Source organism: Melozone crissalis, unplaced genomic scaffold, assembly GCF_028551555.1.
Source record: "Melozone crissalis strain CALT ecotype California unplaced genomic scaffold, PUWL_Pcris_2 ptg000042l_1, whole genome shotgun sequence".
NCBI classification, from domain to species: Eukaryota; Metazoa; Chordata; class Aves; order Passeriformes; family Passerellidae; genus Melozone; species Melozone crissalis.
In genome coordinates, this window is record NW_026535820.1 from 22484760 (window position 1) to 22497380 (window position 12621).

Below are 12621 nucleotides of genomic sequence, written 5' to 3' on the forward strand. Positions count from 1 at the left end.
AAATATTTATATTACAGTGATTTGAATAATCAACAAGGGAACATTTCAGCATGGTCCCTACACCAGCGCAGAGATGCTGGTTGCTAAAGCACTGTAGTGCTGTCCTTACATACCTCATTCTGCTATAGCCAAACCCTGCCAAATGAACCTTGATAACCTGGGTCAGACACTGCAGACAAGTGTTTTCACTGTAATCATCTGAACAGCCAGTTTCTGATTTTGCTGGTCTTCAAGGACTTTGTACAATATGGAGAACAGGTTTTGTAGTAGCTTGGAACTTAAAAGCAGTTGGTAATGTATGCTGATAAGCTTTTCATACAAAGGTTAAACATACAACTAGGGTACAAGCAAGCGAGTGGCTACTTACAAAAATGTAGAAGCCTACTCTGCACATTTAGTTCCTAATTTACTAACAGCACTAACCCCAAGTATAAATCAACAAACAGTTACGCTTTTCTGCTTTTATTTCCTTCACACATACACTCTGCTCTCATCTATTCAAGTTTTATTGAATTCTTCACAGCTGGCCTTGATTTCTTCCTTCTGTTTGCTACTTCTGCTTCTTGCTTTAAGAGGACAGAGGGAGACAGAAAACAGCTGCTCTATCTCTCCTACAAACAGCCCTAAAACAAGCTGACAGTGATGGTCACACTCTATTTTATCACCCTGCAGTCATCCTAGCTACAACTGGGACACTAAAAAGAGAACTGTCCCAGTTTGCATCCCAGCATCAGCAGGTACACTAGGGGCTTCCTTGGGTGCTCCTTGGGAATACCTTCCAAAGTCCACCAGCTTCAGAAAGAAGCTGTAGAGCCCCATGGGACACCCAGCAGTTTCCCACGTCTTCTCTCCAATGCAATTCTGACTGTCAAAAATACAAACTGTGAGGGGCAGTGAGAAGGGTGACCTCCTACATCAGGTTCTCTTGAATGGTCGAATACAAGTGAGTGTGCCAACACCACTGCAGCAGAACAACACACACTATACAATGGAGTCACATACCATGCCCCAAAGTGACTCCCTAGAATATTGCTCAGTTTTCACATGGCAGCCTGTGAGTCCAGAAATAAAGACTCCATAAGTACCATGAACTAAACTGCTAAGTAAGAACACCCAGCAGGAAATTGGGCAGGACTTATCATACATGCCTAAGAAGCAATTACAGAAGCTTCTGTTTCCCCAGTCATAAATTTCCTGGCTCCATAAAGCTGCATGGAAAGTGCTGAGGAAATGTTAACATCCAATGTGCACTGAATGAAGGTAAAATTTACTTTCATATACAGAATAAGCTATTGTTCTAAGTTTCTGTTGAGACAAAAAGGCATGCTAACACCTTTGACTAATTAAAAGTTTCTCATTGGGTGTGTTCCACATGTTAAACATTCTTGACTCTTGGAATCATTGAAGTGACAGTCAGAAGTGCTCCCTGGTAATAGTGCACAATCACACACCTTTCTAGGACCCAATATAATGACCATATTGGTGCCACCACATCTGGGTCTCACTGCAGTTTTTTACAGCTAAGCATTCTTTTTAGTCTCAAGCTCTTCATGACTCCATAGAGAAGTTCCTTATTCTTATTCTTATGACTCCAACACTGCACATCACCTATGCAAGAAACAGTACATGATGAAACCAGAGCGTGATAGGAAATATTATTTCCTTAAAGTCAAATCTCCTGCGTTTCTGTAATTTCCTAGGTTTTCAGAGGTACTTGCCGTGTGAAATAGCAAAACGGGAGCTTCAGCTCTACTTCAGTCCTTGTAAGAATCACTGTTACTAATCTCTGCAGAGATTCTGAGATTTTCTGTCTCTCAGTGGAGAGCTGGACAAATGGCCATTTGCTGCTTTCTAGCTCATTATTCTGCAGGCTCAGTAGCTGATAAGAGGGAAGCTCTGAAGAAATCTAGTCTCCTTATTCTGTAAACTGTGGTATTTCCACAATGCCCCCAGCCACCCAAGTGAATCCTGCCACAGGCTGTAGGGTTCAAACAACAGAAGAGGAAAAGCTTCTTCTTAGAGGAATTTACAAGTCAAAGCAGGGTTTTTATTTTTTAATCCACATGGCACTGGGCAGATGTCACCAAGAGACAGCCTTAACTGCTTTGGATAAGAAGGACAATATCCATATATTGACTTTTCATAAAGTTTCCACAGTTAGCTTTATAAAATTCTATTAACCTGCATTCTGCAAAGATTTGCAGCTTCTCGTGTGCTCAGCGTTTAGCAACCTGCCAGTAATATAAGCAATAAAGTCACATAGTTTGCTGAGAACATAACACAAAGTCAAACCAGAAGAAGTAACTTACTGTCCTAGCTTTGCTGGGATAGAGTTAATTTTATTCCTAGTAGTTGGTACAGTGCAGTGTTTTGGGTTTATTTTGAAAATAATGTTGATAGCACACTGATGTTTTGGTAGTTGCTAAGTAGTGCTTACCCTAAATCAAGGACCTTTCAGTGTCTCATGCTCTGCCAGTGCAGCAGGTCCACAAGAAGCTGGGAGGGAGCACAGCCAGAGCAGCTGACCCAAACTGGCCAAAGGGATATTCCATACCCCAGACTGTCATGCCCAGTACATAAACTGGGGAGTTGGCTGGAAGGGACTGTTTCCTGCTCAGGGACAGGCTCAGCATTGGTCAGCGGGTGATGAGCAACTCTATTTTGTGTGTCACTTGTGTGTCTTGAGTTTTCTTTCTCTTTTTTATTTCAGTAAAATTAGTAGAAGCAGCAGTAGTTTACTTTCTTTAAATTATTAAACTGTTCTTACCTCAACCCATGAGCTTTTCCTTACCTTTTTTCTCCTACTTCTCCTCCCCATCCCACTGGGAGGTAGGGGGAGCAAGCAGCTGTGTGCTACTTACTTGCCATCTGAGGTTAAATCACAGCACAAATCTTTCATAAAACCTGAACAAACAGACTCTCCAGGCAACTGGCTGTCTGTACTGATTTCATTAATAAATACTGTAGTTCAGGACTTCAAAAATATGTAGGCATCGAAGTTCCATTAAAAATAGACTTTTATATTATGGAATTTAGTATTATCAGTCTTGCTGGCAGCATGAAGAATCTGTATAATCTCTTCTATTAAAGTATTGGTTTAAAATTTGTTTTTCCCACTGAGGCACCACTCACCACTCTGGAATTCATCTAGCTAAAAGTATGGACTAAATTTGTACTATATTGGCTGTCATAGACATCACAGCCTCAGACAACTTTGAGTTTAAAATATATAAACTCTCAATGAAAGGTTATTCTGATTCTTCTGCAGTGCTACAGCTGGTTGTTTCACCCTATAATAGCTTTGCTAAACTGCACATTCCACAGTTGTTCTTGAAACAAGAGTTCATTTCTGAACCTTCTTTCTGCTTGTACAGAAACCACACAAGTACAATCTGATGACTGTGATAACAGAATAAGCTGTTTCTTAGATGTTTAAAGGCATTATTTTTTGCTCAGATTTTGGCCAAGATTATAATCTTTTAGATTACACACAAAAATATGATTAAAATGTAGATGTTCTGCAAGACAAGGGCCACTTATACTGGAAAAGACATTGAAATATCAATTTCACTGAGCAAAAAAAGGAGTATGATGCACATACAACTGAGGTCACTGGAGATCTCAAATTTGCAGTTAAACTATTTGTTTGGAAAGCACCTTAAGCAATTTGCCTGGTTGAGATATGGATGTGATGGTTTGGGAAGAATGAGGTGTTTTGCCTGGGGTGCAGTGCTTGAGCACTCTTTAATGAAAATAAGTCAGCTTTTATTTTGGTAAGCAGAACCATTGGAGAGGACATAATGACTTTTTCAGTATAAAGATGCTTACTTTGCTATGACTTCTGCTCAGAAGCTTCTTACTATTGTAAGAATGGCACTAAGAAAATGCCAAACTTACTAGTTTTCTTAATGCCATTTAGATTAATTTCATTTCATATGAAGCAATAGTTTTGAAAGTAAAACTGCCAAAATTATCAAGACAACTAATAGGAAAATACCAGAATATTTTTCATAAAATACTATTTAAAATTTCCAATATTTTAAAAATATGTGTTTTCAAGGCAGTCTCCCATGAAATGATGTGTCAAAACAGCCAACAAGGGGCCATGAGATACACTCAGACAGGAGTTGGGCCAAGAATAATGGTATTTGAATGACTGGCATTCATCTACCTTTGAAATTGAAATATGAAACCCTGTATGAAATCTCAAACTTTTTTTCCCTTTATAAACAAAAGCAACATCTTTATTTCCAGTGAGTTAATTAATCCAGCAATAAACAACAACCTTTACCAAAGCTATACTTTACAAAATCAGCACAACCTTAGAAGTATACTCAGGAAGATATAAAAGGCATGAAATCTCACCAGGTACATAGGAAGGAGTAATTATTCAATCCTATGAAAGGTCAGCTTCAGTCCTGAGCCTGAGCTTTCAATAAATGGTGAGACATAATTTATTTGTACTGGGTACTACTGCTTCCTAATATAACAAAATACCACAGGGACATGCTGGTAGTAATGCAAACATAGGATGGTCTTTTAAGCCAAGAAATAATTTCAAAATTTATCCAAAGCAGAAAGTTATTATGATTCCACAATGGTGGCATGCATTTGTTTGACATTCACCATGGCATACCAGAGACAGAGAATTATCTGATTTTAGTTCCCATGATCTAACAGAGAAGCTATCTAGGCAACTTGGTGCTTTAAATCTATTCTACCCTTTTCTACATATAACCATTTTGTAAATAAAGCACTCCAAGTAGGCACAATAAACAAAGATTCATAGAAAGTCTATAGAAGGATTTCAAGGTACCTATTTAAATTCCATCAGTTCATTTATGTGATGTATGGGAAAAATATCCAGAAATATCTTAAATATTCTTTTTTGTATTCTTACAAATATTGACTACAAATTTAATAAGTGAGTGGCTAAAGTAGTGTAAGTTGCATTTCTCATGGACAAAAACACTGTTCCAGAGAACAATATTAGGCATTTCAGTAGATTCACTCTCAGAAGTCAAGATCAAGGGATTACAGAGGAGCACAAAATAAGAAATGGAAGTACATCACTACAGGGAAAAAGAAAGCAGACTTCTTTTAAAGGCTGACTAAACCCAAGAAGATACATTTATAGTGTGTATACTTACAGAGTATTATGATGAAGAATAATTGCACTAATTTATTGGAAGTAAAGTTTAAAATTAACATTGTGGAAAACATTCCTGCTAGTGGTACTGCCATTTTTAAAGATTTTTAAAACTAGTCCTAGGAAAGAACCATACTGTACATACTGGAGAATGCAACTATTACCTTGTGGTCTAATCTTCAACTGCCTGCCTGACGGGTTCTATACTCAAAAGATCTCACCTGATCTAATAACCAGAATTTTATTCCATCAGAAATAAAAACTTAATAATGAAATTCTATTACTGCATGAATACTGCTATATTCAATATCATGCTGTCTATTATATGGAGATACCAGTGAAGCTTAATTACAAAGCTCTTGATGGCTTAGGATTAGCTCAGCTCACTCTTTCTGTATTAATTCTTTTCCTTTCTATATCTGGGAGGCATTCGATGTTAGCTCCACACACTGAAGTTGTGGCTAACCAGAAATCTTTCATTAAGCTAAATAAAGACTACTAACAGCAAAATTTTATTAGTGCTAGGCAATAGTCACAAGGCTCTTGAGAAACAAGAACCTTCTGTTGACCAAACATTTTTAAACACCTCAATCAACATGCCAACATCATTTAGAGAATACTGTAGCATTTTGTAGCCATCCTGAAAGAAAAGCTATATGAACTCCAAAAAAGGAAGGGGATAAAAAAGATAACAAACCAAAGAAGCTAAACATTCCAGGAATTATCCTAAACTGATTTTGAATTATTTAAGTCCAGGATAACAGCAGAATGTTTTGAAATGAACCTGAAATTCTATATGTCTGGTTTGTGTGTGCAGATAGGCTCAACTAAAACTGCTTCTAGACATAAAAGATAAAAGGATGGTTGTTCTTCATTTCCAAAATGAAACTATAACTGTGTAAGGTTTAAGAGGTAATAGTCTTTATCACACCTCTAATTTAAATATTTTTCAAGTGTTTCTGTTACCAAAATGAAAATATTATCATAGGTTTTTATGCAGTAGTGTGAAAAGAAAAACTAAAACCAGAAAATGATCTTTTGATTCAGAAAATTGGCATATCAAAATATTGAGACAAACTAACCTACAGCATTTGCAGACAGTATTATTCTGCCCTCTCACCTTTTTCTGAAATTGCCAGGAATTAGATTAACCACACAAAGGCCTCTGCAAGGCATCTTGTCCCAGACAACACCTCCCACTTTGATTATTGTTGGTATCAAACTTCCTAATGGTGTATTCAACTCCTGCATCCAGATCGGTGACAAATACACTGAGAACAGGACTGGCTCTAGAGCTGAGCCCTGAGGGTCCTGGGCCCCACTCACCACAACCCTTCAAGGCCTGCCCTTCAGCCAGTTCTTCAAACAAGCACATCTTGAACCTACTGAATAATTTTTTTCTTGGAGGACAGTATCAAAAGCCTTACTAAAGTACAGGAAAAACACATCCACCACATTCCCTTCGTCCACTGGGCAGGTAACTTTACCATGGAAGGATATAAAATTAGGTAAACAGGAGTTTCCCTTAGTGAACCTGTGTTGACCTGCATTGTCCTTTAAATGCCTTTAAGTAGTACCTAATATAAACTTTTTTATACTTTTTTCAGGAACTGAGGTTAGAATAACTGGTCTGTAGATTCCTGGACCTTCCTTCATGCCATTTTTGTAAATTGGAATAACACTGTCTGGCTCCCAGTCAGCAAGGGCCTCCCCAGACTCCCATGATCTTTGGTAGATAATTAAGAGGAGACCTGCCATAGCATCCACTAGCTCCCTTTATGGTTTGATTTACCTAAACTTGGGGACATACTACAATTCTAGAAAAAACAAAACAAATACTAAAGGAAAACCAAAAATTTATTTATCCAGAACCCCTTAAATGTGTTATTGCAGAAGGCCCCTATCAGAGAAGCCACTACCAAACAAGGAGATAGAACAGTCTTAATAAATAAAATTTTCTAGAAAAAAAGTGGGAAATCATCAACTTCCAGTATACTATAAGAATACTCACCTACATAAACATGGGATTGAAAAAAGCATGGTCTGCTTCCAAGAAAAGGATTTGTGGGTTTCAGTGAATTACAAATAAAAAGTGCAAGACCACTGCAAAAAGCACCATACAGTAATTCATAAATATGGAGTATGACTTGCAGACACTTGGGTAATTGTTATATTTCAGTATATGCTACTAAATTCTCAGCTGAAATAGTGCCTAGCTTTGGACACTGAGCTTCAAGAAATATCTGAAAAACTATGAGAAAACAGAAGTAGACCAACAACAATAACAATCTCCTTCCTAGAAAATGCAGTGCATGAAGTTTGAACAGGCTGAGGTTGTGAAAACAGAAGAGAATGACAGAAAAGAGTACATATGACAAATGTGACTGCAGCCTTCAAATACAAAATGGGTAACCATAAAGACTAATGGAAAGTTTTTCTTCATTTCCACACCAGGCTGAAGGATGAAGACAGGATATTTTGACTAATGGAAGAAAAATTTCCTAATGATAAGCATCAGAAAAGACTGTAGCTGTAAAAAAATGTTTTATTAATAGTGGATCTGGGTCTGGCTGGAGAAACAGAACACATCAGTCTTCCAGTCTACACTTCTGAACTTCTTATTGAGCAAAAAGAGTTGGATAAACATTAACAGCAAGCCTAAAATGCAGAGATCATAACACTGTGAAGATGCCATGGGCGAAGCGCTGTCATTTCTCCAGCTATGGCTTAGCCCACATCTGCAGTCAGCTTCGTACAGCCCTCCTCATATGTCTGGGGAGCAGTGGGGCTGTGTCACTGAAGTGTTACAAGAAGTACCACCAAGGTGCTTTCTGGAGCAGGAATTCTGTCCTCTCCTCACCCACACAGGAACATCAAAGTTCTGGTGTCATTAAATGACAATAATTGACCTTATTCCCTGACCTAGCAAGTGCTTTGGCCTTTTCTAGCCCCTACATTTACAACAATCTTTAACCTTCCCTTCAGCACCTTGGGGGTCCAGCAATGGCAGCATGAGATTGCCCTTTTTATTGTTTTTATTGGCTTCACCTGGATCTCACTGACTGTAACCATACCAGTAAACAAAATGGTGCCAGTTTACTCAGTATTCAGGCACTGAAATTCAACAGCTGAATATTTCATCCTGCTAAACAGTTTAAAATCTCTTGGAACAACTTTGGTCAACCAGCTTCTTTCACAAACAACTTGGGCACAGTTTGGGTGTTCCTCTGGAACAAATACCATTCCCAACAGGAAACTTCAAAACACCCTTTGCACTCAGGAGACAAAAAGAGCTTAATGGTGAGTGTGTGGGAATGTCATGTCAAGTGGCCTTGGTGTCAGAGAGCAGTCTGATAACATTTAATGCACTCCTACAGCTACACCCCACTGCCCTGTGAGGCCCCGGGTAAGGAGATCAGCACTAGTGGCAGCTGAAAGAGGAGCTGCTACACTCAACAAATGTGAATAAATAGTAAAAAATGGTACATTTCATCTTAAAGAATGGAGTCTTCAGGATGAAATAATTATTTTAATTCCCACTGCAGACCTCAGTTACCACCACAAAAGGAGGAAAAAGCCAATGGTTTCTCCACAACTCTCAAAAGCAACTCTCTCTTGGAATTCTTTACTCGTACAAACAGTGTCTAGATGATGCAATTCCTCCAATCTAAGTAAAAATTATGGCTTTATAGTCATAAGAACATTAAACACATACAGAAAACAATTATTCCAGCTCACTCCATGAATTACATACAATTTTGAAAAAAAAAAAGTATTTAGACTCTGAAGGCCTGATTCGAACCAACAGAGCCCAGGATATTCCAGGTGAAACTGGCATTTCATGAACACAATTATGCCTTTTACTTTAGGAAATGGTTTAAGCTAAAGGTGAAATGGTAATGCTTACTTAAATAATAAAATCCTAAGAAAGCTTGAAGTCAAATCCTTTGCATCACATAAGGTTTCTTGTGTTGAATTGTAGTACAGCTGTTTACTCAAGTGGCAGCAGCATACCTTGTGATAAATTAAATGGACATTTATCAAGGGTAAAGTTGACAGGTTTAAATGTTAAATGTAAGCATGGTAAGACAAGTACAAATAGTTTCTACCTGGAGGTTACATATATAAATCACAGGATAGATATTTTAATTAACTTCTGCACAGTAAAGAATGTTTGCTTTCTGAAGTATTGAACAACATTTCCTGAGAGAGGAAGATACAAAATGTCATGCAATATACTTTAAGTAGAGCTTACACTTAAATGAAAAATTGAAAATCCTTCCTCCCATACAACATAGGCAAGAAAGAGACAAATACTGTTTAGAAATATAAGTTTTGGAATCAATATTTAAAGTTAAATTAAATGAAAAGAGAGTTATGCCAGAGAGGGGCATATAATACATGGATAGAAGGAGGTTTATTACTTTATTTCATTTTACTCCTAATTCACTGAATTACTATCTAATGACAGAAATGAGTAGTTTCCTCAGGTTCTGAGGTGATTTTGAGAAAGCCTAAAAGATGAAGTCATAAAAATAGTCAGTGGTAAACGCAAAGAAAATGCATCTCTGGTGGGAAAAAATAGTTTATATATATATATATATATACACACACATATTATAGTTATATAAAAATTTCTTTTGCTTCTTAAGTCCTTCTAGTCTTCCTACCTTACTAACAGTAATTTTTAAGGTAAAAAGTTGGAAAACAAAAGCAAGTTGCAAACCCACAGGAGCAAAAACCTAAGTGCCTTCTTATCAACCCTTCACCTTTCAAACCACTGAAGCATTTGGACAAATTTTAAATGCTAATAAAATCTAAAATGCTTTACTCACAGTTAAAACCAGGTTCAATAGTTTTTGCAGCTTCAAGACTGTTTATTGTAATCTGAAAGATGATGTGCAGCAGCAGAAATGATAGACTGGTGAAACACAGAGATTTCAATAATCGTCCTGTATGCCCTAAAAGACAAAATATACATGCATTTAATAGGTGAATTTCTGAGCATTGCTTAAAGATTTTCAGTATAAAACCATAAAAATATCATGACCAAGAATATTTCTACTAGTCAGTTCCACATTAATCATGATTGTCCCCTATGGTTAAAATTATAGCAAAAATCACACTTTAATTATAGTTTCTTTGAGTACTCTTTAATCACAAACCACAAGAATTGCTATTGCCAAATTTTTCCATTTATTTTTTTTAATTAAAGAAACAAGTTTAAGTCTCCAGAGAGCAATTTTACATAAATAATAGCATCACAATGCTTACCAACACATTACCTGGTACTTAGACAAAACATGAATGATACTTCTACTTTTGGGAACATAAAAGCCTGTTAATCGTACTACTCTTTACAAAATTATTACACAGCAGAGGGCATAACGAGACACAAACCTCAGTCTGGCACAGGAGTACAGACATATTTCCAATGAATGCTTTGCTTTGTGCCAACTGCCCTCTTCCTTCAGAAGTTTTAAACATAATTTTCAGTATACACTGAAGAACCCTGTGCCAGACACATTCGGTCATAGTTCCTCTGTGATTTACTGGATGTCTATTAAAAAGCCAACAGAAAATGTTTGATGAAGATTTAGAAATGCCTTATAAATCCTCTAGGAAACACTCGGCTTAATCACAGGCAGCCAAAATTGCAAGGTATGAATAAATAAAGTAAACCATCACTATTTCAGGAAATATGCATCTCCAAGAGAAAATTGAATTGCTGATAAAAGACAACATTAAATATCACCCTACCAGACCTATCTGCAGTAACAGTTCTACTTCCAAAGCTTATTAAACCTAGATTTCATACTACCTTCTTCGTTCATTTGAAGTTAATTTTTTTAATTTACTGATTAAGAAACAGCACTACTGACCTTCTTGTCCAAGGTTGTAAATAAAGCCAAGGCTATAGAGGGCAGAACTTGCAGAGTATACCTTGGAAATGGTCACTCTACATGCAGCCTGTTTTGTTCATACTTATTCTGCAAGCAACTGTTTCAAGCAATTACTAGAAAGAAGATGATCATTCACATTCTGCATCTAGCCAATAAACCAGATTTTAATTTTAGATTTTTTTCTAGTTCAAGCATAGGTAATCAATGGCCTAAACAGTTGTTGATAAAGCAAAGAATGAGATAAGCATGATTCAACAATTTTAGAAAGTAATGGACTATCTCCCTCCATCAGACTCCAAATTTTTGCCATACCACTATCTTGAATGCAGATTTTGAATACCAAATCTCTGTAATAAACTTCCCTGTTCTTTTTTTAAAATGTAATAAATAATCTTTACAAAAATAATTAAAATGGTACAAATGAGCCTACGTATGAATTTTCTGCAATCCAAAAAGGAAGATACATTTGCTAGATACGTGTTTTGTATGACCTATTCAATTTTGTCACCAGAGCTCACACAGAAAGGAGACAACCTGGGTGCCAGAGCATTACATCAAAAAGACTGGATATTAAAATGTTTGGGCCCCTTTTTGTTCTCTTTCTGCAGAAGCTGGCCTGGTGTTCTATCTTAGGACAACAACTTCTAAGCACTATAAAAGCAGAAACAATAAAATAGGTAATATTTTCAAAAGCTTTAGAAGAACAAACATACGACAAGCTACATATTATTAAATAATTTTTTCGATATGATGTCATATGTAAAGTAGTCCAAGGGTTGCTGTATTTTACAATTCTTTTGCAAGCTTCAATATTTGATGCTTCACTCCTTCATTACCAGATCCCACACTCATGGTATTACAAGCATCGCACCCTCAGAATACAACAAAATATAACTAAAAAAAACCTGTCTCAAAGCTGGAGAAGGACAGTTTGACAGTACAAATTTTGTGGACTTCAAAAGTGTGTCCAAATGTACAGAATTCGAAGACGGTCTGGTGATTTATGAAGCTCTAAGTTACAAACTCTTCTCAGTGCTTGGGAGTTAATAGATATCAAGCAAGAGATTTTTCATGTGGAAGTGGATTTGAAATTTTTTGGTAGAATGGTCTGAGTCAGCATCCAAAAGTGAAAAAATGCAATACAATTAGTCAATGCACATTCAACTCCCAAACTGTCAGGTCTATTTTTCAGTACTTTTGTATCATTCCAAAATATATCTCAGTTTTAGACTTCACTTCTTACAAGTTTGAAAACAAAGATCTTTGAATTTAAATTAAGCAAACCATTTCTTTTAAAAAAGCTCTTTTAGAGCTGTCATTCTTTGAAGAATTGTAGAAAACCCAAAAATATATTTCTTCAAATGCTGAAATGTTGAAAAAAGATCTCCTCCTGCACAAAGCCAGGAAAAAAATGTAAAGTACTATTAACACTCAGGATAATAAATAGTCTCTCAGTGTACTGGTAAACATGGCAGGATAAACACACATCTGGAAATCAGGAAAGTATGTTCAGACCAGGTTACAGTATTCCTCAAGGGCTACTGCCTTCAAGGCCTTCAGTGGGACAGG

General features: G+C 36.7%; 1 protein-coding gene across 1 annotated transcript in view; it reads right to left on the reverse strand.

Annotated features, from left to right (window-relative positions):
• Positions 1–12621, reverse strand: part of PIEZO2 (piezo type mechanosensitive ion channel component 2) — a 285437-nt gene that overhangs the window by 172923 nt on the left and 99893 nt on the right. The window contains exon 3 of the mRNA XM_054285125.1: positions 9985–10110. Coding sequence (XP_054141100.1) covers positions 9985–10110 — 126 coding nt within the window. The remainder of the gene's footprint in view (positions 1–9984; positions 10111–12621) is intronic.